This window comes from Nycticebus coucang, chromosome 2, assembly GCF_027406575.1.
Source record: "Nycticebus coucang isolate mNycCou1 chromosome 2, mNycCou1.pri, whole genome shotgun sequence".
In the NCBI taxonomy this organism is placed as follows: Eukaryota; Metazoa; Chordata; class Mammalia; order Primates; family Lorisidae; genus Nycticebus; species Nycticebus coucang.
This window is the reverse complement of record NC_069781.1, coordinates 20,676,949-20,703,886: the sequence shown is the minus strand read 5'-3', so window position 1 is coordinate 20,703,886 and position 26,938 is coordinate 20,676,949. Positions and strand designations below refer to the sequence as shown.

The window sequence follows — 26,938 nt, the reverse complement described above, 5'->3', positions numbered from 1 at the left end:
AGTAGAAAGCAGAATGCAGAAGCCAGTATCCAGAGCAGGACCAAGCAACGAGGGTTCCTCGAGGCTTACAAAAGGAACAGGTCAGTGTCTGAAATTGGGTCCTCAAGAAACATCTTTAATCTACTGTCATCACCAGTTTCACAGAGACAGTGAAGAGAAGAAACACAACTACCTTGTAGCATTTATCCAAAGGAAAATAGCCACATTCTACCTATAACTGGAGCCATAGACACTTAATAAGGACAAATATAAACACACTCTGGGTTTGCGTATGTGCAAATAATTTATTGTCTCCAAATAGGACAAAGAAAATGGGTCTTGGTAATATATATGAAAAAGAAGGGGAGGTCATCAAAAAAAGCTATGATGAGCCAGGAGTAACTGAAAACAAATGTGATCTCAGGCTGTATCTACAGAAGCCTAACAGCTGGCCAGAGGGGGGCGACAGTCCCATTTCACTCAGCACTGGAGTGTTCCACCTGGATGTGGAAAAACGTGAGCACAGGGGCTACGTATGTTCCAGGATGCAGTTAAAATCTCCATTTAGAGGGCACTAACAGTGATGGTGAAATGTCTGAAAAATACTTCACAGGAGGCTAGCTGAAGAAACTGGAGGTGATTTACTTAGTTTGATTTCTAGAAGTTACAGGGTGTCTCTTGCTTCTGTTGTCAAATTTCTGCAAGAGCTGCCTTGGGGAAAGAAGATCAGATCCCTTTCTTTGTGAACATGAAGAACTAGGGACACAGATTTCAACTCAGTAGAAGAAACACTCCCTCTAATAGTAATGTCTGGAAGTGGGTTGGGCTCTTTCCTGAGTAGTGAGAATACTGTCAAGGGAGGTAATCAAGAGAAACTGGAGAAGTGTTGGGCTGCACACTCTATGAGGCCACTCAAAACACCAATTGCAGGAACACCTACACTTGTTTTTTCTCCCATCAATCCTGAAGGACCAGAGAAGACAAACTCTGGTAATCCAGCCAGGAGTCAGCCATACAACCGAAGTGGCTAATCTCAGAAGACACTGCCAGCCCACCACTTCCCAGCCACTGCACCTCTTCCCAGCTTCCCTAAACGTGCGCCCTGCGAGAGAGCATGTGCAAGGAAGACTCACCTTTCTTCTCGAAGTTCACCTTCTCTTCCCCCGGCCGCCCCAGGCTGTCCAGGCTGTGGGTCACCTGGCTGCTGAACTCGTCCTCGCGGGAAACTTGGTTGGGCCTCCGGGGGGGCTCTTCGTCCTCCTCGCAGTCATAGTCGTCCAGGATGGGCGTCTCCCGGATGGGCACGCCGATGACGGAGTTGTGGGCCTGCAGCCGGGAGGAGCAGCGGAAGCTCTCCCGGGCCTGGGGCCCCAGCAGCACCGAGGGGATGTAGTGGATCTCGTGAGTGGCTTCTGTGCTCGCGCTCTTCTGGGGGATGCGGTGCCTCTTCTGCCAGCGTCGCTGGGCGTAGAGCGCCACGGTGAACACCAGCAGCAGCAGCAGCAGCGCGATGAGGCCGCCCTGGAGCAGGAGGGAAGGAGGACAGACAAATGGGACTCTGTTCTTTGGACTAGCGTGCCAAGGAGATTCTCCTGTGGACCACACTCAGCCCAGCTCACTCAGCTCACACAGCTTCCAGAACCATCAGCCACCGCTTTGATGCTACAGGGATGCTGTTTCCAAACCTGGCATTTCCGCCACCTTGCTCTGCACCTTGGGCAAACTGCTTGACTTCTCTGAGCCTTGTCTTTCACAGGTATGAAGGATGAGTAAGAATCCTTGCTCTTCCTTCTTCACAAGATTGTCACAAGGAGCAAATGAGGTGGATAATGCTCATGACAGAGCAATTCAGACTGCTCAGTGTGGGGGAGAGCCAGTCAGGGCTGTGGTTTCACCCAGGGGGATGTCAGAATCCAGAATCTCCCTCCTCCCAGCCAAGTGGCCCCAGGACGTTTGCTCCCTCTCTCTCAGCCTGCCTTCCTCATCTCTAGAATGAGTTTTCTGAGGGCTCCAGACAGCTTTTCCTGTAGTTTTCCTGCTGTAACTATGAGATCACATTATCAAATCTAACATAATTTCTGCACAGCCTATATTGTCTTCATTTCCAGGAACACTAGTTTTTTTTTTTGTTTTTTAATCTCTGTATCTCAAGAATTCTGGGACAAAGTAGATGCTTTAAAAATGTTTGTTAAATGAATGAATGAATGAATTAATTAATTAATACACACCTTCCAAGGGCTCCTTCAATTAGAAGCTTAAGGCAAACCAAAGTTTATTTTTTTTTTAATACTATGTACACCCGGTGGTGCCCGTAGCTCAGTGGGTAGGGCACAGCCACATACACTGGTAGAGGGGGCAAAACAAAGCTTAGTGAGCTGAGGGATTTTCAAGAAGAACATAACAGTTTTCTAGTGTCCATATGGTCAGTTGCAACTTTGAAAACTCATCCTAGGAGACATTCTATATATCTCATTGTTGAATATCATCACTACAATCACCTTCAAAGCTCTGCACCAATGCCAGTGCCTAGTCCACCCTTAAAAGCACTTTGAAACTTTTTATCTGTAATGACCATCGCAGCTGTTGTGGTATGCCCTCAATGCTCAATGTCCTAAATGTCATCAAAATGTTCACCTTTCAATTTTTTTTATATTTGGGTAAAGAAAAAACTCTTTGGGGGAAAGATTAGGTGAGTAGGTAAGGTGTTTCAATACAGTTATTTGTTTACTGGCTAAAAATTCTCTCACAGACAGTGCCACGTGAGCTGGTGCATTGTCGTGATACAAGAACCATGAATTGTTGGCCAAGATTTTCAGCTAGGATTTCCCCATTTCTCTATTGATATATACTTGGTCTACTATGCTTCTCATAGTCAGTGCACAATTTGATAAATTTTTACAATGTTTCATTAATTTCATTACTGGCTGCCCTGACCTCTCTTCATCCTCGATACTGTCTCTCCCTCGCTTCCCCCACAAAAAAATTTTTAATTCATCTGTACACGGCCATTTTCTTCATGGAATTATCCCCATAAACTTGGACTAAAGTGACCCTGGGAACAGAGTAGAGAACCAAGAGATGAACCCAGGTACTTATTGTCATTTGATCTTTAATAAGTCTATCAAAAATATTCAGGAGGGGAAAGATTCCCTATTTAACAGATGGTGCTGGGTGAACTGGCTGGCAACCTGTAGAAGACTGAAACTGGAATCACACCTTTCACCATTAACAAAAATTGATTCTCACTGGATAAAAGATTTAAACTTAAGACACGAAGCTATAAAAATACTAGAAAAGAGTGCAGTGAAAACACTTGAAGAAATTGGCCTGGGAGAATATTTTATGAGGATGACCCCCCTGGGCAATTGAAGCAACACCAAAAATACTTTACTGGGATCTGATCAAACTAAAAAGCTTTCACACAGCCAAGAGCACAGCAAGTAAAGCAAACAGACAACCTTCAGAATGGGAGAAGATTTTCGCAGGTTATGCTTCTGACAAAGGTCTGGTAACTAGAATCTACAGAGAACTCAAACTAATCAATAGAACAGAACAAATAACCCCATTTCTATGTAGGCAAGAGACTTTAACAGAAACTTCTCTGATGAAGACAGGCGCATGGCCTACAAATACCTGAAAAAATGCTCATCATCCTTAATCATCAGACAAATGCAAATCAAAACCACTTTGAGATATCATCTAACTCCAGTAAGATTAGTGCACAGCACAAAATCCAAAAACTACGGATGTTGGTGTGGATGCAAAGAGAAGAGAACGCTTCTACACTGCTGGTGGGAATGCAATTTAATACGACCTTTATGGAAAGAAGTTTGGAGAACACTGAAGGAACTAAAAGTAGGCCTACCATTCAATCCTGCAATTCCTCTACTAGGTATATACCCAGATGATCAACAATTATTTTACAACAAAGATATTTGTACCAGAATGTTTATTGCAGCCCAATTCATAATTACCAAGACATAGAAACAGCCCAAGTGCCCATCTATCTGTGAATGGATTATCAAATTGTGGTATATGTACACCATGGAATACTATGCAGCCATAAAAAGATGGAGACTTTACATCTTTTATGTTTACCTGGATGGAGCTGGAACAAAGTAAAGTATCTCAAGAATGGAGAAAAGTATCCAATGTACTCAATATTACTATGAAATCAATATATAATCACCTACACATTCCTATGAATGACAAAACACAACTATAGTCCAGAAAGTAGAAGGGAAGAGGAGAGAGAGGGGAGGGGTTGGAGGAGGGGAAGCGAGGGAGGGTCTTTGGGAGGGGACTTCATCTAACGTGCATGATGCAATGGTACATTTCAAAACCATTAAGCAAAGAGTATAATTGTGATGGATGTGTTATTTAGTTCAATGTAAGCATTTCACATTGTCTATCAAATCAGTACACTGAATCCCATAAATGCATCAATGTACAAAGTTATGATTTAATTAAAAAAAGTATAGAATTTACAAGATGAAAAAAAAAAATAAAGTACCCTGATTTCACTTTTATTCTTGCCAAGTTTAACAAAAAAATTAATGTTTGTTTATTGCTTTAATTCGAGCTCTGACATTCTCATGATAGCACACAAAACACATAAAAACAATAATGAAGGCCACTCAGCAAGACACTGCCACATGTTGACATGGAGACAGCTGAGGCACTGATATACCAAGGTTATGAAGCCTTACTGAGCTGTTTGTATAGTGCTGCCAATGTAAGTGCATGGTGGCAAGTTTGTGAACTTAACTGTCAGCCTTTTATGCTCCATATACACAACTGTCCTTGTCCTATGCTGAGTCAGAAACCAAGGCACAGAGACAGGAGGTCACTGACGCAAGGTGATGCAGCTGAGATTCAAATTAGCTTCAGCATGACAATAAAACTGGGCCTGGGGTAAAGCAGGATCAGTAGTAGGAAGCCCCATCAGTCTGTAGCATCAGATGACCTGGGCAATTTCAGGTCATCTGATAGGAACTTCCCCATAGGAGGTGGCACAGGGACCCAGCTTTGGTCAGGCACTGAGCTTGAGGGTCCCTTTAGCTGACTGACCCACTGACCCTGACATGGCCTTGCTGTGTGATATGAGCCCAGGTCAGTGGCTCTGGCCCTCCCTTTAGGGTGCAGACTCCTTGCCGTCACTCTCCAGCAGGTCCTGAATGTAGTGACCATGTGGGTTTGTTACAGATTAGGGTTTCATTGTAACCTGGCTAACACAGAATTCGAGAGTTTAGGGACTCACTGAGCCACTGACTACTGAAGAGACCTCTCCAGACTGGGCTTCTGAAGTTTCCAGGGGCCTCATCCACAACTCAATAATGGCTCAGGTCATGCTACACATATCACTTTGACCAGCCCTACCTTTCCTGAGAAAGTAGCGGAGTAGGTGGAATTGGGGACAGTCTCAGAGCATACAGGAAAAGGGTTCTGGATTCAGGATGTCTCACTGTGTGACCTTCAGCTTTCCCCTACAGACCCTCAGTTTATTACTCATCTATAACCCAGATGTGGCCAATGCTTGCAGTAGTAAACCACACAGAAGCAGCCAGGACTGAGTGGTCACAAACACGGTTACAATCTCATGGTGCCACATATATGCCAGACCATCATGGACGAAGGACTTAATTTCTCATAGTCGCAACTTTATCATCTAAAGGGAGGTGCGATGTGGGATACTTGGCTCATCTCCTGGCACATGGCAAATCTGTGCTACAGGAGAATTCCCATTAACAATACCCTGGAGGGTTGTTAAGCAAATGTAATGTGAAAACAGCTATGATAGTCCTTATAAACTGAACAGTGCTGTGCACAAGCCAAAGAGCTCAAGAGAACCATTTGGATGCCTCTGTCCTTGTGGGACATTGCACCCGAAGAAAGCACATGAGTGACTCAGAATCAGGGAGAAGCTGCCCGTCTGGGTCCAGCTGCAGTGGTCCAGGCTGCCCTAGCAGCCCAGGCCCTCAGGCCTCCCACTTATCCACCACTTCCTACCCCAGGGCAAGCAGACCAGAGCAGAGCCAATTGATAGGTGGCTGAGCAGGGCGGGAGTGTCCAGCCTCTGAGTACAGGAGCAAACACAAGCCCAGCGGTGGAAAAAACACTGCAGGGCAAGAAGGAAGCCAGACAGGGAGGCAGGAAATGACCTAGAGGAGGGCTGTGAAGTTTTAGCAAGAAAGTTACAAAAGAGGCCAAGGCTCCAGGGGTGTGAGCTGAGGCCCTGCTGACCTGCTGCTAAATCAGATTTAGGCTGAGCTCAGTCTAGGGCAACCCTAGACAAACAAGGTTGAAGAACTGCCTGCGCGTTTCCGAAAGAAAAAGGCTAGCCTGCTAGTTAGGGATGTGTTTCTGTGAGGTTGTCAGTTGGACAGGTCGGGGGGTGATTTGTTTCACCTTCTCCTGTGAGTCTTGGAATTTCATTAGGTTCTCAGCCAGAAAGTGGGGGAGAGATGAGAGAAGGAAATGTGTCCCCAGACTTTCTGAAAACTTTCCTACTAAAAGTCTCTAGGTAGGATCGACCCCCTCCTCTGCTCTGTCAATGACAGTGAGTCTCAGATTCCCCAGCGAAGCCAGACAAGGGGGTGGCGGGTATGTGTCAGGGCAGAGTGCTGTGATGGGGACACCAAATGTCTGGGGGCATACAGGCCAGCATGTGAATCCCTGCTTCTCTGCTTGTTGATGGCTGTGACAAGCTGGTTACAATATTTTACCTCCTTGCGAAAAGCTCCCTTCAAAATGAGGCTGATTGTTCACAATGTGAAGAATTAAGCTAAGGATTAAATGGGACAACAAATGGCCCACATAAAGGATCTGGCACCACAAAAGTCAACAGATGCCAGCTTCATTCTTATAGCTTCCCTATTGTTCTATCCCAAACCAAATCTTTTCATCTCACCCCACCCTTTGTTTAAAACCCTCTTCAGGTCCCCTAGGGTCCTTAGAATAATGTCCAGGCTCCCTAACCTAACACCCAGGCCCTTTGTGACTGGGTCCCTGCCTCCTTTGCATTCCTCAGCTCCCACGAGCCACCTCCCCACATCCTAACTGCCCTGTGGGCACCCTGAGTGGCTAGTGTCATCCAAAGTGTGACACTCTCTCTTCTGCCTTCACTGTCCCCCCTCAACCTGGAGCACTGCCACACTCACTCCACCTGGAATGTCGGCAGTCACCTTTATGGAAATACTGTCTTTGTAGAGGTCATTAGTGAAGATGAGATCACCTTGGATTAGGGTGTGCCCTCAATCCAATGACTAGTGCCCTTGAAAGAAGAGGAGAGGACCCAGAAACCCCCAGACAGAAATCCACATGGAGATGGGGACAGAGAGACACTCTGGAGCAATGCAGTCCAAGCCATGTGACTGCCATGTTGTGGGCAGCCATCGCCAGGATCTGTCAGAAAGGCCAGGGCAGATCCTCTCTCTGAGCCTCCAGAAGGAGAAAACCTTGCTGACATCTTACTTTTGGACTTCTGGCCTCTTGAACTCTGAGAGAATAAACGTATTTTGTTTGAAGCCACCCAGTTTGTGGTAATTTGCCATGGCAGCTTCAAGACGCTAATGCATTCCCCTTCACCTGCCCACATCAATTCACTCGGCCGTCTCGGCTTGGAGGCCACTTCCCTAGAGAACATCTTTGTCTCTTCAGGTTGGAGTGAGGCTGTCCTCATCCCTCTCACAGCTCCACATGGTTATCATTTCTGTAGCTGCACCGTTGTGATCTGATCATCTGCGTGACCACTTTCCCCACTCTAGCTCCTGAGTTATCATTCACCCCTACCATTTATTCAGCCTTCGATGCAGAGCTTGGTCAGGGAAAGGAGCTTAGTAAATATCCAGAAGCTTGAAATCTTGCCCAGATTTGCCAAAAGAATGCAAATACAAGTCCTCATACACATATTAGCTCTGACCTATATGGCCCCTCTGCTGCTCTGCCTTTATTCTGATGCCAGTGCCTTCATCTGGCTTGGTTATATCAAACACTGAAAAATATACAGAGAGATAAAAAATAAAAAGCACCCCCAAACCACCCCACCAAGAGAGACTTCTGAAAAGTCAAACTTAGAATGCCATTCATCCTGGCCTTATTTTTAATCTATTTTTCATGTTAAAATAGCGAGGCACAAAAGAAGGAGCCAGAGGAAGAAAAGAAAGGGATAATGTGAAAAACGCTTTATTTGACAACGTGTCATTCGGAAACTGATTATTTCTGTCTTTGGCCTTTTTAATATTCTCTCACTACGGCCAAGCCACGAGGGGATTTGGTATTCTAAGGCTGGATTTATAATACTCTGTTCAGCAGTGATAAGAACACAGGCCTTTAATCCTCAGAGCTGTGAACATGCATATTCTCCCACGTAATGTCCTCTTCTCGACACTTGTTTCTGGTCCCTGGCAGCCATGATGCCACGAAGGCTGGCGACTGGTGACCCTCAGATGTTCTCTTGGCCACTCACCTGTTGACAGAACTAATAGGAAAGGGGGTGAGGCTTCAGATTCTCTGAGATGTTTCCATTCAGGCCCTCAGCTTATGCTTAAGGGGGAAGAATTATTAGAAAACTGTCCACAACTTTAGTGTAACAGATGAAGAAATGAAGACTCAAAGACAGGAAATGACTTGCCCAAGAACACAAAAGATCCTTAATTGAAAACAAAAGCAGAAAGTGCAGCCAATACCCTCCAAAGTTGCTAAGAAAATATGTGAATCCTGACAATCTGTTCTATAAAATACCTTCCACGAACTTCCATTTGTCTGCACACCACTGCTGTCCCGTCCCAGTTTTCATTTTCCTTCCAACGTGATCATGCTGAATGATCTCCCAGGCTTTATTCCCTGTCTCTGACTATTCTTAACTCATCTTCCCCGCCATAAGAAAGGCACAGCTGAAAGCAGATCCTCTCCCCATGACGATGCTGTGTGTCCTGAAGTTTGAAAGTTCATGTTCTTGTGCATCAGGCCTCCACTTGTGTATCACTTAATTTCTTCTCAAAATGTGTGCTTTGCCCATCCGTGCAACCAATTCTACCAAGCTCCTGCTAAGTCTGGTATGAAGTATCCAACCACACTGGAACTGGGACTGCTCCTGATTGATGTCCTGAGATGTTGTCCATTCTCTCTGTCCGGAATGTTGTCCTCATTCTTATTCATCACTCTGACATCTATATGTCCAAATTCCACCCAGACCTCACTGCTCCTGTCAATGCAACCTCCTTTGTGAACTCTTCCTAGGATTCTCCTCTCTTTTTCTTCTCCCTCTCACAGTGCTTCATCTTAACCCTCACTTCAAGAGCTGTAGCACTGTCTACCTTGTATAGAGTTGTTGATGCTCTTAGATTTCCTGTAAGTTAGATTATCATACCCATTACACAGAATAAAAATGGAGGCTCAGAAAACAAACCTGTGTGAGAACAAGCATGCAGACATCAAATGTATGGGCATAACTTCCAGTAAACTGTATGCCCTCTCTTGGGAACTGGGACTGTCCATTGGACCTTGGGAACTAACTGGGGAAGAAGATGATAACACAAGGCAGGTAGTATTGTAAATGTTATGGTCATTCTTTAAGCATCGTGAATGCAGAGGTAGATTTTTTTCATTTATTATTTTCTTAGCAATAGGGTGGCAAAATTAGCTTCATACCTTGGAAAGATCATATTGGCTATGATGGAGACTGATGACAGGGGGACCATGAAGGTAGCTTCTAACAGTAGTCTAGGATGGTGGCCTCAATTGAGGGTGATTTTGCCCTGTAGGAGACATTTGGTCATGGGGGAATTTTTGATCATCACAGGTTGGGGGGTTAGTCAGCTAATGGGGTAGACTGAAGACGTACACAATAGGACAGGAATACTTATGCCTGATTTTCAGGGAAAAGGAGATGTAACAATGATACAGCCGTCTCAATTCTGCCACTAGATTAGACAGAAACCTGCCTATGTGTCCTTTTTTCCTTGGGTAATCTCCCAGAAGTTTATACAAGCTCCCAGAATATAATCAAATGAGAAGATATGCTTACATGTGTGAACAATTAGGGGAAGATAAATATAAAACAGGTAAGGATTTGCATATATATGTGTGTACCTATATATGTACATGTTCACATCTGTAAAGTATACTCACACCTGTCTGAATGTGTCTACAGTTAGCTATATTTATCTATATTTATCTCTTTGCTTGTACACAGATATAAGATGACCTATTTAAGGAAGTCTCATTATGGAAAATGAAACACATTTTTCTTTTAAACAAGTCATCTCCTTATCATGTATCTATTAGAGACACTATTTTACTTCCCAAGATAATGCCAAGGGAATAAAAGTAAAAACACAGGGGTTCTTTGGAATGCATTCATCTCCCTCCCACTACCTCCCAGCTAAACCCTCCTTAATCATCTTTAAATAAGATCAGAACAGGGGCCAAATCCCGGGAGATCATTCTGAATTCTACAGAAATGTATTCAGGGAAAAGCTAATGAACACTTGGACAACAGTATTTGTCCACGACTTAGGCAAACACAGGTTTCAATACTGCCTTCCAGTTGTATGTCTTTGAGTAAGTCAATTGAGTTTCTTCAGTTTTCTCATCTGTAAACTAGGTTACTAACATCTGATTGAGAGAGTTTGAAGGAGGTTACATTTTACAACACATTTAGCATGATGGCTAGTAAACAGCAGATCTCAAGAAATATTTGCATTGTTATTGTTTCATAAAATTATTTTAGATACAAAGGAGTGGTGAAGCCACTACCACTCCACTACAGCAGGAGATATTCTATGTACAGTTTCCCAGCTGTGTTCCTCTCATGGGTTCCGTATTATCTGACCTTGACCATGTTTCTTCACCTCGTTGGGGTGAGTGGCTGAGATTGGATGGCTTCTCACAGTCATTCCAGCTCTAATATTCTGAGAGATTAGAATGACAAAGGAAAACCTGAAAGTGTTTTTGAAGAGATGAAATACATACATATTCTTAAGACATCCTGCCTGGAATTATAGGTGAAGATACACACATTAAACCAGTTAACTGTCCCATATCCCTCTCACTATTTCATGCATCTGTGCTTTTACTCATGCTCTCTCTGCCTGAAATGCCCATCCCTAACTTCTCTGTCTAGTCCTTTAATCCCCAGCTCTTGGGTCATGAGTTTATCTGTTACCTGCTGTCACTGGCTGGGGTAGTACCCACCTGCTAAGTCCTCCAGGGACTCCTATTTCCATCTGCCAGGGCATGCAGCCAGTTGTATCACAGATTGACAATCCTGCTATCATCCTAGTGTCCTTTGAGGGTGTTCTTAATCATCTCTGTCTTCCCAGGACCTTTCTTTGGGGTCTGACACTGGGTAGGCCTCTTCACATAAGTGTTGTATTCCCTCACTGAGAGGCAACGAGGGAAGGGTGAATCTGAATGGTACAGGGCACACCACACCAGATCCTTAATGGCTTGTTGAAAGAATGAATGATTGAATTCATCATAAATGCCTCTTTAAGGATAGTTGGCCAAAATATACCTACATCTGTCTGGCAATCCTCCATCTCTACAGGAGAGTGCTGAAGGTGGTTCATATGAGCCATTTAACACAAATCAGTATCTCACTCCATGTTCTCAGGTGGCCTCTCAAGTTCTGTTGGAAATCCCACTCTGAAGAATGGATGAATAGAGAAGGTGGAGGAAAACGTCTTTAATCCAGGTGACCAGAGAGACGCTTCATCCTCATTAATGCGCTTAGTCATCAGGTTAAGAACATAACTGGAAGCAGAAGATTCTACCTTTTTATTCCACTGGATCCACCAGTGATAGGACCCTGGAAAACTTACTCTATGAGGATTAGGTAAGAGGGTGTTTGTTAAACATGTCGCACAGCCCTTGTTCTATAGAAAACTTTCAAAATACATAATAGTCATGAGCTTGACTGTCATTACTATTACTGTTACGTCCTAACCCTATGACAAATCTTCTGCCTAGATTTAGAAATATAAAGATAGGCCTTTAAAGAACTCAAAGTTGGTGTGGGGAAAAGTAACTAAACAGATAATTACCATTACGCACAGTTCAATAAGCTCTATGCATGAGGAAAATAAAGAGCAGAGAATTTCTCATAACTTACCAGTGTAAAGCATGGAAAATGACTTTTTCACAATTCCAATTGCTGTCAAGTTCAAACATATGGGGGAAAGGTCTATCCAATCAAGTATACTCACACCCAGAATGGGATGGGAAGGCTGGCCAGCCAACCACACAGCACAGTGGCTGACGGTCCAGACTCTGGAGTTGATGACCTTGGGTTCAAGTATCTGCATTGTCCTTTTACCAGTTATGGAGCCTTGGGTAGTTCACTGTACTTTTCTGAGCCTCAATTTTCTCATCTAAAAGTTGAGGACAGCAATCTTTTTTTTTTTTTTTTTTTTTTGGTGCAATTTTTGGCTAGGGCTGAGTTTGAACCCGCCACCTCCAGTATATGGGGCCAGTGCCCTACTCCTTGGAGTCACAGACACCACCCAGGACAGCAATCTTAACAAATGCTAAGTCAAATGGACCTAACAGATATTTACAGACCATTCTACCACAAAATTAACTGAATATGCCTTCATCCCTACAGCGCATGGGACATTCTCTAAGACTAATCATGTCTTAGGCCACAAAACAAGCCTAAACAAATTAAAAAAAAAAAAAAAAAAAAAAAAAAACAGAAACCATACCATACATCTCCTCAGACCACAGTGGAATAAAACTAAAAAATCGATCACAAGAGAAACACTTGAACCTACACAAACTCACAGAAAATAAACAACATGATGCTCAGTGATTATGGGTCAAGAATGAAACTAAGAAGAAAATCAAAAGATGTTTTCAACTGAATGACAAAGGGGGCTTAAGCTATCAAAATCTATGGGACTCAAAAAAAAAAATCTGTGGGACTCAGGGGAAAATCCATAGCCTTAAATTCCCATATCAAAAAGGCAAAAACTAACAACCCAATGTCACATCTCAAGAAACTGGAAAAGAAAAAGCAAACCAAATCTAAAACCAGCAAAAGGAGGGAAAAAAGATCAGAGCAGAACTAAATGAAATGGAAAACTTTATATATGTATATATATCAACAAAACAAAAAATCAGTTCTTGGAAAAGATGCATAAAATTGACAGAACACTTACTAGATTAGGAACAGAATAGAAAAGACACAAATAGTCTCAATCAGTAATGAAAAAGCTGACATTACAACTAATACCACAGAAATACAAAACATCATCCATGAATACTATGAACATCTCTATGCACACAAACTAGAAAACATGGAGGAAACTGACAGATTCCTGGAAACATACACCCTCCCAACACTCAGTTGGAAAGAAATAGAATTCCTAAACAGACCAATAATGAATAATGAACTCCAAGTGATTATAGAAAGACTAATCATGATTATAGAAAAAAAAAAACAAAAAACTTCCAGGCTCGGCACCCGTAGCACAGTGGTTATGGTGCCAGCCATATACACCCAAGTTGGTGGATTCAAACCAAGGCTGAGGCAAGACAATTGCTTAATCCTAAGAGTTTGAGGTGGATATGAGCTGTGATGCCACAGCACTCTACCAAGGGCGACATAGTGAGACTCTGTTTCAAAAAAAAAAAAAAAAAAAAAAAAACTTCCAAATACCCTGGATCAGATAGATTTGCAGCTGAATTCTACCAGACATACAAAGGGAAGTATGTACCACACTACATACTGTAGAAAATATTCCATAACATAGAGATCAAGGGAATTATCCCCAACTCATTCTATGAAGCTAGCATCACTTTGATACCAAACCCAGATAAGTACACAACAAAAAAAAGAAAACTACAGATCAATGTCCCTTAAAATTATAGATGTAAAAATTCTCAATAAAAATGCTAGCAAGCAAAAATTCAGCAGTGCATCAAAAAAATAACCCAACATGACCAAGTGGGCTTGACCCCAGGCATGTAAGGATGGTTCAACATATGCAAATCAATAAATGTGATTCACTGCATAAATAGAAGCAAAAACAAAGACTATATAACCATATCATTAGATGCAGAAAAAGCACTTGACAAACTTTAGTTCCTTTTATGATAAAAACCTTCAACAATTAGGCATGGAAGGAACACATCTTAAAATCATGAAAGCCATATATGACAAGGCCACAGCTGACATCATGCTGTATGGGGAAAAGTTGAAAACATTCCCCCTAAGAAATGGAACAAACAAGGATGCCCAGTGTCACCACTTATATTCAACACAGTGTTGGAAATCCTAGCCAGAAGAACCAGACAAGACAAAGAAATAAAGGGTATCCAAGTGAGGAATGAGGAGGTCAAAGTATTGCTCTTTGCTGACAACATGATCTTATAGATAGACAACTCCAAAAACTCCACCAAGACATTCCTGGACTTGATAAATAAATTCAGCAAAGTCTCTGGATACAAAATCAAAGTACATAAAAGAGACTTTACTAAATGAGACTTTTGTGAGAATTAAATGAGTGAACAAACAAAAGGGATCTGACATAGTGAATAGAAGACAAGCAATGCTCAATAAATGATGGTTTAAAAAGTTATGGCAGGCTAGGCACCCGTAGTTCAGTGGTTAGGGCATCAGCCACATACACTAGGGCTGGCAGGTTCAAAACCCAGCCTGGGCCTGCTAAACAACAATGACAACAACAACAACAACAAAAAAAAATAGCCAGGCCTTGTGGTGGGTGCCTGTAGTCCCAGCTACTTGGGAGGCTGAGATAAGAGAATCGCTTAAGCCCAAGAGTTTGAGGTTGCTGTGAGCTATAATGCCACAGCACTCTACCGAGGATGACATAGTAAGACTCTGTCTCTAAAAAGTAAAAAAATAAAAAATAAATTAAAAATTAAGGCAGAGAAACAACAAACTGAGAAAGAAATCGGTAAACTTAAGTTCTAATCTTTCCTTGCACCCTCATAAAATAAAGACCTTTCCAGGTCTTCACGAGGTAGCTGAATTTTTAACTTAAGAGATAAGGAAAGTGAGCTTCCAAAAGGTGATTTTACCCCAGGTTGCAAAGTCAGTTAAGGACAGGGCACACATTTGGTTCCAGAATCCAAAGCCTATCTATTGCTCACTATTGCAACAATCCAAAAGCTTTCTGTGTGTCCAGAGAATTGGCAGTGTGTGAACTCTGCATGTTTTGTACCACGCATAATTGTCTGGGAATGTATTTTTTAGACTCACAGGGCCAATATGAGATCCCTAACCTTAAAATACTAAGCCAAAAGCAGAGCCTTCTGGAGTCAGAAAGAGGAAGCCTGGTTAATACTTACTACCTGCAAATTAAGTTTCATATGGGCAGGGAGCTTCTAAAGGCAGCTGGTGGTTTAAGTCAGCCTGATGCTGGCTTCTTGAGAAAACATGGGTGGAGAAGGGGAATCTGCTATAGAAGTGGGGCAGGGGCTACTTTTTTGCCACTAAGACGCAGTCCCAGCTGTGGGCCTTCCCTTTGCATACCCTCTAGATTGGTGCCCTTCACCTTTGTCTCTCTCATAGGATTTCTCTTACCTTTCCTTGCTTTAACTTTATTTATCATTTACCTCTCCCTGTCATTGTATTACACGTTAATGGGTTAACTTTTTTATGTCTCTAATAGAAGGGAACTTCCATAAGATAGTCTTTGTTTTATCACTCTATCCTCAGTACCAAGGACAGCACTTGGTGCTTTGTCAATGCTTAATATTTTTTTGGATAGATAGATAAATGAATTAATTCATAGATGTCCCCCCAAGGGGTTTAGTAGACCACTAAGTTTAAGACTGCATACGAATTATTTCTGAGTCCTTTCCTCATCCTATATCCCAGAACTGAAAGCCTGGAAGATATTTAGTAAATAAAGAGACCATTATTATTAGTCCCCTCTTGGTTCCCAAGGAAAGGGTACTGGTTTTAGGTAACAAATATGATATCCAGCTGTTTACTTCTCTCTAGTGTTGGCCCAAAGAGAAAAAGTAGGCCTAAATAAATCTCAAGTTTGTTTAATCACTTAATTATTTGTAAATATTCAGGAGACACTGAGCCAGAAAGTAAAGAAGTAAAGGGATGTCTGATCCAATTATCCACATATAATCACCTTGCCCAGAAAGCAAACTGATAACCCTACCTGTCTGCTATTACTATTTCTCTATCTGGATGGAAATAATGGGACTCTAAATGAAAAAGCATTATCTATTATGTAGCTAAAAAGGCACTCGATTTAGGTTTAAGTCCCAGCTGTCACTGATTAGTTGTAAGCCCTAGGCCAGTCACTTCACCTTTCTAAGTCTCTCCCCAGATTTAAAATGACATGATAAAAAGTGCCTTTTCCTTTTTACAAACAGACCCCCTGGAGAATCATATTTATGAAGGAACTTTGTATGTTGCAGGGTGATGCACACCTACCAATGCCTACTAAAGTAAGTGTCACAAAGAGAGACGAACCCAAACTCCACAGGTAACTGGAGAAGAAAGTAACTGCAGTCACACACCCCCGAAAATAGTTGCAAATCCATAGGATTTCCACTATTTCTGATCCTACCTTCATTTATCCACCAAACTTCTTCAAAACCCATTACAAGTCAAACAGTAGGGGTCTCTGCTGCCATTTTCCAGCATTGGTGATGGAGCTGCCAATTATCTAGAAAACATGTTGTGATAGCCTCAGGGTCTCCCCTAGTGGGCCTGATCAGGAAAACCCCAAGAAAGTTAGTTACTAGGGGCAGAGAGTCAGGCACAAGATCTCAAGTAATGAGAAGAGGAAAGAGAGAGACTTGGTGGGAGGCTGGATTGTGCAATGACAGGAACAGGAAGAAAAGCTGGCCAGAGTCCTCAATGCACCCGCCAAATGGCCTCATATGATTTACCCTTTCCTTACCTTCCTGCTTCATGTCTCCTGAACATTTAAAAGCATGGAACTCAACATCTCCTGAATACTCTAGTTAGCAAAGACAATTGCCCAGGTACCTACTGCCTTATCCTGAATAACCTGTCTCACACTGAGATGCTTTCCACCCTTGCTGGAAGGTCAGGCAAACCAAGGCACAGGTGCAGGGAAAGCTGGTTGGCCCTGTTTTCTCTTCTGGTTCAGGGAACATCCCAATTGAAATACTGATAACCGCTCTCCAGCCTTGAGCCCTACTGTGAGCTTGGAATACATCAAAATCTGCTTCCTAAGACTTTTCTGTCCCACATTGGGATGCCCAAGGCAGATATCCAAGTTCTGCTGGCCACTTCCCCACAGGATTCTGCATCTTTAGCCTTCCAAGGTAAGGTCCACCTTCATACCCAGCCCCATGTGGGCTCCCAAGACTAGACAATTCTTCAGCTCAAAACAGGGTAAAATACAGGGGCTCCAAGCTCCAGCATGTTGTAGCCTAAAGGGATGGGTGATCACACCTCCAAACTGCCACCCAAGAAGACATATCATTTATTTGGGGGGGGGGGCGGTGCTAATTAAGCCTGTGGCTGAGCAGATGAGGTCTGGGAGAGCCCAGCAACTGTTTAAACTACAGATGAATTAGATGTAGATGAAATTAATCCCACAGCTGGTGGATTAAATGTCTGTGTCACAGAGCCACCTCCCATCCATATTAGTGAGGGGGCCTGGGCTGACTCAGGAACAGCCAGCCTTGGGTTCTGGCCACTTCAGAGCCCTGTGCATTCTGAACCGAACAGATGGTCCAGAAGGAACAAATAGAGTTGGGATAGAGACTTCCTCAGAGAAAGTTCTAATCTCTGAATCTTACAGTGATCCTAAACATTCAAGGAAAGCAAATGCATCAATTTCTCATGACTTCCATAAGTATAACCACAAACTGGATGGCTTAAAATGATGGAAATTTATAGTTATAGCTCCGGAGGCCAGATGTCTGAAATGATGTTTGTAGCAGGGCCCACACTCCCTCTGAAGGCTCCAGGGAGAATCCTTCCTTGCCTCTCCCAGCTTCTGGTGGCTTGTGGAATTCCTTGGCTCCTGGTGGTCTCATCTCAATGTCTGGCTCCATATTCGCATCACCTTTTTCCCCCTTATGTCTTTCTGAGTCCTCTCTCCTCTTCTTAGCAGGCTACCAGTCATTGGATTTAGGGCCCACCCTAAGTTCAGGATGATTTCATCTAAAAGTACTTAACTAATTCCATCTATAAATACCTTATTTTCAAAGAAGGTTATATTCTGAGGGTCGAGGTAGATATGAATTATGGGGGAACTCTATTCAACCCATTATGCTGAGGAAGGATATCTAGGTCCATGATTTAGGTCCCAGAGTCTCGAAGGTGATCCCCAGCAGGGAAACCAAGGACAGTCAGCCAGGAAGGTAAAGATCTATGAGCACATGGAAATAAGACCCCTTTCCCTCTCTCTGTGCAGCTAATGCTGAGGCAGAGGGAGCAGACACTGCATCCATCATGGAAAGCAGCATCAGGACCAATGGGGAGAAATTCCAAGAAGATGGTTTTGGACTAAAAACAAAGCAATACAACAAAACACAAAACTCTTTATCTTATAGCAAACTTAACTTTTAAGACACTGCTTGTGTATATCCCTCTGAACTTTCCTAGATAGTGTATATCCCTCTGAACTTTCCTAGATAGTAACCGATTGTCCCCAAGCTTGCCTGATCATAAGAATCACCCAGGCATGCTCATTAAAATTACTTATTTTTGAGCTATACGTAACCCGGCAGAATCGCCTCCTGGAGAGTGTGGCAGCACTGGCCTCAGGGTAACACACGAGTTGAAGTAGAGCTGGGGAGTATTCAAATCCCATCTATGATGCTTTCCAAGTTTCTAACCACAGATAGGTTATTGATTCTTTGTATGTCATTCTGCCTGTCTGTGCATTGATGTTAGCAGTAGCATCCAATTTAGGAATACATAAGTCACTCTGCTGAGTAACGAAAATAATGAAAATGCTTAGTAATAGAGAGCCACAACCGTTAGGGCATGGCCACCACCATGGCCCTAGCCCACTCTTTGGCATGTTTCCCTACATGCACTGGCTTCCTCATCGGCTTTTTATTTTCCTTCCTAGCTGTGTGTGCCAATTTAGCTTCTCGGTTAAAGCTCAGACTCTCAATCCACCCAGGCTGAGTAAATCCTAGTACTTCTCTGCTAATGCTACGACCTTTTACAAATTACTTTATTCTGTACCTAGAAAATGGGGATGATCAGCAAATCTACCTTATATGGTACAAATAAAACAAAGATATAAATAAATATATTGGTTCATGAATGTATTTAAAAGTTAAAATGGAAGTGATTGCTTGTGGAATTTGGGGGAGGGGATGAAGGGAAGGGAGCTCCTTGCCCCTGGGGAAGCCCAAGGAGCCAAAAATTTAAGGACAGTTTGGAAAGTGGGGGAGAGATCCAGGGAGAGTGGAAAGTGGGGTGAATGGAAGGATGGAAGGTGAGGGGACAGGAGCAGGGAGGAGGAGCAGAGGGGAGTGGAAAGCAGCTTCTTGTCACAGTCCCCAGTGGCAGTCTAATCTCACTCCTCAGCCCATTACAGATGGGAAAATCTTTTATTTCAGTCACAGCCTTCATCCTTGTTCTCTGTCCAGACCCTGAGGCTGCTCACTGAGCCTAGGTGGGCCACTCAGGGAACACACTTTCCCTCTATCATTCTTGCCTTCAAGAGCCCTTCACTCTGGGAAACAGAAAGGGGTTAGGAGTTCTTTGGAGTAAAATCTTAACCTTTCCACCTCCCTGCAGCTATATACGATAACAAAATGACAAAAGCCACCCCGAGTAAGCCTGCTATAAAAGTAATAGCAAAAATGTAAGTGTCTATTACAAGAGCTCCTAGGAGCCTCACTGTACTTAGCTATTTAATGGGCCTTATGATGCTCATTTACTGTGTTATTTTGAGGATTACACAAAGACACGGGGAGGATAGAAGGGGATAAGAGATAAAAATGTGCCCATCAGGTACAACCTCTACTGCTCTGATGAGGGACTCACTCAAAGTCCTGGCTTGCAGCAGTATTCAATTTATCTGTTTCCATGTAACAAAAACATGTGCACTCCTTTAATATTTTTAAATTTTAAAAATAATAATAAATCAATAAATGAAGGTGTGTACTAAAACACTCTGAATAGTATGAGAAAATGTTTCTTCCCCACACATCAGGTTTTGATCAGGTTAAATTTCTCCAGACATTCTCTCCTGCCCACCACCAACCACACCCCTGAACCCCTGCTCCCGCTCACGGAAGTACAGTGAATTTGGAGTGAAGACTTGGGCTTGCTCAGCCTACCACCAACCACACCCCCGTGCCCCTGCTCCTGCCCACGGAAGTACAGTGAATTTGGAGTGAGAACTTCATTTGCCTCTTTTGTGGTGGAGGCCAGCTCCTCCCAGAAGCAGCCGTTTCTCTGCCCTGCCACCTGTCCATTGTATGGGGATAGATTCCCACCCATGTGAGAGGGTGCCGGGTACTCAGTACTTACCCTTGGTGGAAAAGAACCCATTTTTCCAAGTCCTCCAAGCTACTCTTTCTCAGTAATAAAAGTAAAATGTTAATCTCCATCTGTTTCACCCCTTTCCTTAATCTTCAAGTTGTTCTGAATTCCAGTAAAGGAAATATAAAGGGGGGGGGTCCATAAATTCCATGACAATTACTCTGGGCCCATAGGATGTTCTCCATAATTTTTGCTGTTATTATTACATTCACCCCAAACTCTACTGTCTCTCTACCCTTTTTTGGGAGCACCTTTCGCTCTCTTTTTGTCCTCTCTCTCTCTAAAAGATTTACTTTTCTCTCTCTCTCTCTTTTCCTATATTTCAGTTTTTTAAATTTTCTTTATTTTTTTTGTATCCTGCCCCCAAGAGGTGTGCATACACTTTGACCCACCATCTCCCTCCACCTCCCCTCTCCTTGCTCCCTCATTCCTCTACCCCACCCCTTGTATTATCTCATCAACTGCATTCATATTAGAATTGAGTACATTGGATTCTTGCTTCTCTATTCTTGTGATGCTTTACTAAGAAGAATGTTTTCTACCTCCATCCAAGTTAATACAAAAGATGTAAAGTCTCCATCTTTTTGATGGCTGAATAGTATTCCATATATAGCTTGTTAATCCACTCTTGGGTTGGTGGGCATTTAGGCTGTTTCCACATTTTGGCAATTGTAAATTGAGATGCAATAAACAGTCTAGAGCAAATGTTCTTATGATAAAACTATTTTTTTTTCTTCTGGGTAGGTGCCTAGTAATGGGATTGCAGGATCAAATGGGAGGTCTAATTTGAGTTCTTTGAGGATTCTCCCTACTTCCTTCCAAAAAGGTTGTTTTAGTTTGCAGTCCCACCAGCAGTGTAAAAGTGTTCCCTTCTCTCCACATCCACCCTAGCATCTGCAGCTTTGAGACTTTGTGATGTGGCCATTCTCATTGGGGTTAAGGAAATATTTCAGGGTGGTTCTGATTTCCATTTCTCTGATGACTAGAGATTATGAGCACTTTTTCATATGTTTGTTGGCTGGTCACCTGTCTACTTTAGAGAAAGTTCCATTCATGTCTCTTGCCCCGTGATATATGGTATTGTTGGGTCTTTTTTGTTGTTGTTGTTCATTAATTTGCGTTCTCTGTAGATCCAAGTTAATTGAGCTTTTCTCTGATTCATAATATGCAAATATCTTTTCCTATTCTGAAGGTTGTCTATTTACTTTGGTTGTTGTTTCCTTAGCTGTACAGACCAGGAAAAGACCCAACTAAAAAAGGAGAACTTCAGCCAATTTCACTAATGAATATAGATTCAAAAATTCTCAATAAAATCCTAGCCAATAGATTATAGCTACATATTAAAAAAATCATTCATCATGATCAAGTAGGGTTTCATCCCAGGGATGCAAGGCTGGTTTAACATATGCAAGTCCATAAATGTAACTCACTGTATCAAAAGAAGCAGTAACAAAGATCATATGATCCTCTCAATTGATGCAGAGAAAGCATTCAATAAAATTCAAATTTAACAAGTGGAAGAACATACCATGCTCATGGCTGGGAAGAATCAACATTGTCAAAAATGTATCTATTTCCCAAAGCAATCTACAGATTCAATGCCATCCTCATTAAAATGCAAACATCATACTTTTAAGATATGGAAAAACAATTATTCGTTTTGTATGGAATCTGTAAAAACCCTGGATAGCCAAAGCAATTCTTAGTAATAAAAACAAAGCTGGGAGTACCACCCTACCAGACTTTTGGCTATACTACAAGGCCATAGTGATCAAAACAGCATGCATGGTACTGGCACAAAAATAGAGACATTGACATTGGAACTGAATAGAAAACCATGCAATGAAACTAACATCTTACAGCTACCTGATCTTTGATAAACCAAACAAGAACATACACTGAGGAAAAAAGTCCCTATTCAATAAATGGTATTGGGAGAACTGGATAACCACATGTAAAAGACTGAAACTGGACCTGCCACTTATAAAAATTGATTCAAGAAAGATAAAAGATTTAAATCAAAGCATGAAACAATAAAAATCCTCAAGGAAACTGTGGGGAAAACACTTGAAGATATTGGTCTGGGGAAAGATTTTATGAAAAAGACTTCCATGGCAATTACAACAAAAAGCAAAACAAACAAATGGGTCTTTCTCTTTTATCTATACATTTCTGAAATTTCACTGCAATGCATCTAGGTGTTTTTTGGTTTTTTTTTTAATTTTTTTCCCCTGTTTGTTCCTCATTCGTCATGCTTGGTACACAGAGGACACTTTCCATTTTTTTTTACTTTACTTTACTTCACCTATTTTTCAGCTCAGGAATGTTTTGTTGCATGAGCTCCTTCCTCCCACTGTCTGTGCCCATTCTCGGGAGCCCCTCCCTTTCTGCTAACAATCGAGCTTTCTAGGGGATGAGCTGGGCGCTTGTGTTCCTCCAGTTTCTGTCTCTTGGAGACTCCTAGATCCAGAGCTGTCTGTGCTTCAGAGAGGCGAAGAGCAGGTTAGGGACAGAAGTGCTGAAGACATCAGGGAGGAGCTGTTCACTGGAAAGTGGCCCTATTCCCCAGTCCCCTGTAGCACTCATGCCTTGCTCAGAATCAGGAAATCCTAGAAAATTGCTGGACTTAAACCAGTATCAGGCTCAGTAGAAGCCAAGAACTGGGAACTTAATCCTATTAATGAGATTTTGGGCAAGTCACTCAATTCTTCTCCAGTCTGCTTTTCCTCATCAATCAAGTGACAACAATTTTCCTTACTTGACTCCCAGGATGGTGGAGAGAATCCAATGAGATGAGGTATACATGAAAAGGCTTTGAAAATTATTAAAGACTGTACATGTATGAGTGTATTAAACACTCAAAGCTGACACTGCATTACAGAGAAAGACAGACACGCACTAAACAAATCTCTGCTCATCGTTCAGGATGCAACTGAAATGCACCCATTTCTCTTTCTTTGACTCAATGCCTGAAATAATTCAGGATTATTTTTTAGATTTTTAGATTGGATTTTTTTTTAGAAAGGATATATTTAAACAAGGGAATTAATAGTAGGCACTGAAACTGGCCAAGGAAGACAACAGTTTCTTGGTTTCTCTCTCTGCATCCCACTTTCACTCTGGATTATTGATGCTCATTGAGGGTAACAGTGGGGATAATGACCTAATGTAATTAAATTTCTGTCTGTTTCTGCCTCTCATTAAAAAAAAGAAATATTTTGCTGTGAGCTGTGTGACGCCACGGCACTCTACCGAGGGCCATAAAGTGAGACTCTGTCTCTCCAAAAAAAAAAAAAAAAAAAAAAAAAGAAATATATATATTCTAATTGATGCAAATTAAATGTGCAGTTGATAGGATTCCGCTTTTCTAAAAATGCCCATACCTGTCTCATGTGCTGGAAATCCTCATAGGATTCTATTTGGACCAATGATTGCCTGGTAAAAGTGTCGGCAGATCACCTCTCTCTGTGGCAGGATTGTGTGGTAGCCAACAGCCGGGTGGTGGAAAGAAGGCATCAGAGAAGAAGGAGAGTATTAGAGCAGGTAGAGGGCAAGCGGCCAGAGCCAGTCCCTTTTCTCCACAGACCAGAGGAGGCAGCAGTGGTACCCAACTTCCTGCCTCATCACACAAGCAGGGAGCCTCAGGCAGGCACAGATTGTGTTTGGGTTGGAGGGTAAGACTAATAACTCAGCAGAGACGACACAGACGTGCTTGGCATTCAGACCACTGCACCAGGCCTCGCCTCCCGCTTCTCCTCCACGCCTCTCTAGTGCCAGCTAATCCCTCCTGAACTGGCCATGTGTCTCCTACCATGCTGAACAGATGCTCAACAGCAGCTAGAGGGAAACCCAGTGGAGGAAAATACATGCTTCTTTCTCAACCCAAATCCCTCCTTCCAAATACCACAATAGATGGGGACTCAGAGATCTTAAGGCTGGCTGACATGGATAGGATTATTATTGCTTTTGTATAATTTCCTTTGAAAAAATTTTAATTGAGAATCCTTTACTGAATAAAACCGTAACAAAGGAGCTGCTGCAGCTCAAATGGAGGGTTGAGGGGTCTGAAATACCTAGAGCTCCATGGAGCAGAAGTAGAAAAAAAAATTCTTTCATTTTGCAAAGGAGAACTTCAAGTCCGACAAGAGACAAGAACCTTTCCTAAGTGAAATATAGTTAAATGGCAGAGCAAGGACTAGAATTGGATCCTTGGTAGCCATTTCAAGGCTTGTTTCCATCAGCAGACACAAGACAGAAAGTTGTTTAGAGATGATCCACACATCAGGGACTTCAAAATTGGAGGGAGGAGGCTCTGGGCTTCTGGATCCTCTGCCAGTGCCTGGCTTTGGATGTGTTTAGGGAACACTGCTTGCATTGGCTTCAGGAACCTAGAGCTACCTATGGCTACTGGCCAAGGGTACCAAGCTCTATATAGAGATGATAAGATTGGGATTCAGGAACCTGCGTCTCCTGCTGCTTTGCTGTGTGACTTTGAATAAGCCAGACAAATTCTCTGGGCCTCCACTTTAACAGTGACAAAGTGGTACCTTTAAGGCCCTGCCAAGAACACCTTACAACCAGGAAAGAATGGAAAAAATTTAATATCTGCATGTAAATAGAGCATCTCTCTTGTTTCCTTTTCATTGATTTCTACCCAGGAGCGTGGCAGCTTGGCAACTTAGAGAATAACAGCCAGTGTTTGAGTTGCTACTGGTTGAACTTCACACACACTTATCACCACATTTAGTCTTTACAATCATCCTCTAAGGTGGGCATCAAAATTCCTGCTACTCTGATGATTAAACCAAGATTCAGAGAAGAGAAGTCACTCTCTTAAGTGGCACAGCTAGTCAATGAAAGTCACGACATGACTTAGCAATTATGAATTGGGCTGCAAAAAGTATCCAGTGTACTCAGCCCTTCTATGAAACTAATGTATGGCTTTCATATGAAAGCTATAACCCAGTTGTAACCTAAGAATATGGGGAAGGGGGAGAGGGAGGGGAGGGAGGGGGCAGGATGGGCAGAGGGAGGGTGGTTGGTGGAATTACACCTGCGGTGCATCTTACAAGGGTACATGTGAAACTTAGTAAAGGTAGAATGTAAATGTCTTAGCACAATAACTAAGAAAATGCCTTCCTGGCATGATGAAAATGTGACAAAAATGCGTCAAACGGTCTATAAAACCAGTGTATGGTGCCCCACAATCACATTAATGTAGACAGCTATGATTTAATAATAAAACAAAATTAAAAAAAAAAAAAGACAGTCACGGCATGAGTCTCCCCAAATTATTCCCTGGCTGCTCCCCCACCAAGAACTAATGCATTTCTCAACACCAACGGTGCTCAGAGATGAGAAGAGCTTTGTGGGAGAATTTCAGTCACAGGTTAGGCCTTGAATTTATCAGTTCACAAGTTAATAACACATTCAGCATGGGAAGGACCCTTGCAGACCATCTGTACAATCCCCTGTTTTATAGATGGAAAAAGGCTTTGAGCAATGCCATTTATCAGCCTCCCGTGGTAAAGGTGACCTGGGTCTGAATTGTCATTTCACTGTCTCCAGTGACTGACTTCCGAGGGGACCCAGCCCCTTCCTCATGGCCATACACACACACGGCTGGGCCATGGGACCTCTTAAGGGACCACCTGAGAGTCAATGGGGCTGCTACCCACAGCCCTGGGGAACCTGGATGGGCCTAAGCCCTTCTTCCCACCCTTGGCAAGGAGCAGGAATGTCAAGATTAACATGCCCTTTCCCCTCCTTGGGGGACCTAGGTTATAACTGGAGCTGCATGATGGGGGATTTCACCATGAATTATCACCTGCACTACCATGGTGACTCACAGCTGCTGCTCCAGGATCCTTGGGAAATGTATCTGTCTCCAGGGAGATAAGCAATCTGAGTGCAGCAGCCACCTACAAGTCAGAGGGAGGAGGCGCTGAGCCCCAGCAACTCCTCTCTGACTCGACCCATTCCAGATGGTGCCTGGGCCCACGGGGAGGTGGAGTACAGAGGCGGGATTCAACCTTCAGAGCTGCTGGGTGGTGCATTGAGCAGCCCTTCCATTGACAACCTTGACCAGACTTTCTGATCTCTCTGAAGCCTACTATCCTTCCCTAGAAAACATAGATAAATAATAATAGAACTTACTTCACAAATGTGACTTACGGATTAAGTAAAATCGTGTATTCTAAGTGGATAGGGTAGGGGCTGACAGAAAGAGGGTAACAAATGTAGACTCACCCCTGCATGTTTCTGACCTTGTACTCCATTTATAATCTGAGACCAGCGATTGAGCCTGGACTAATGTCAGACACACAGGTGATGCAAGATATCTAACTGTCCCTATTTTGTTGGCATTTCTCGAGTAACTGTCCTTAAGTTGCTTTGCTTAATAAAAGCTAACATTTATGGAGCACTTCCTAGGAGCCAGCCATTGTAACCAGGACTTGACACCTACTACCTTACTTT

At 42.8% G+C, this 26,938-nt stretch overlaps 1 protein-coding gene across 4 annotated transcripts in view; it reads right to left on the bottom strand.

The window, feature by feature from the left end:
- Positions 1 to 26,938, bottom strand: part of ASTN2 (astrotactin 2) — a 990,319-nt gene that overhangs the window by 772,737 nt on the left and 190,644 nt on the right. For all 4 annotated transcript variants that reach the window (XM_053566512.1, XM_053566522.1, XM_053566529.1 and 1 more), the window contains exon 3: positions 1,113 to 1,500. In XM_053566512.1, the coding sequence (XP_053422487.1) occupies positions 1,113 to 1,500 (388 nt within the window). The remainder of the gene's footprint in view (positions 1 to 1,112; positions 1,501 to 26,938) is intronic.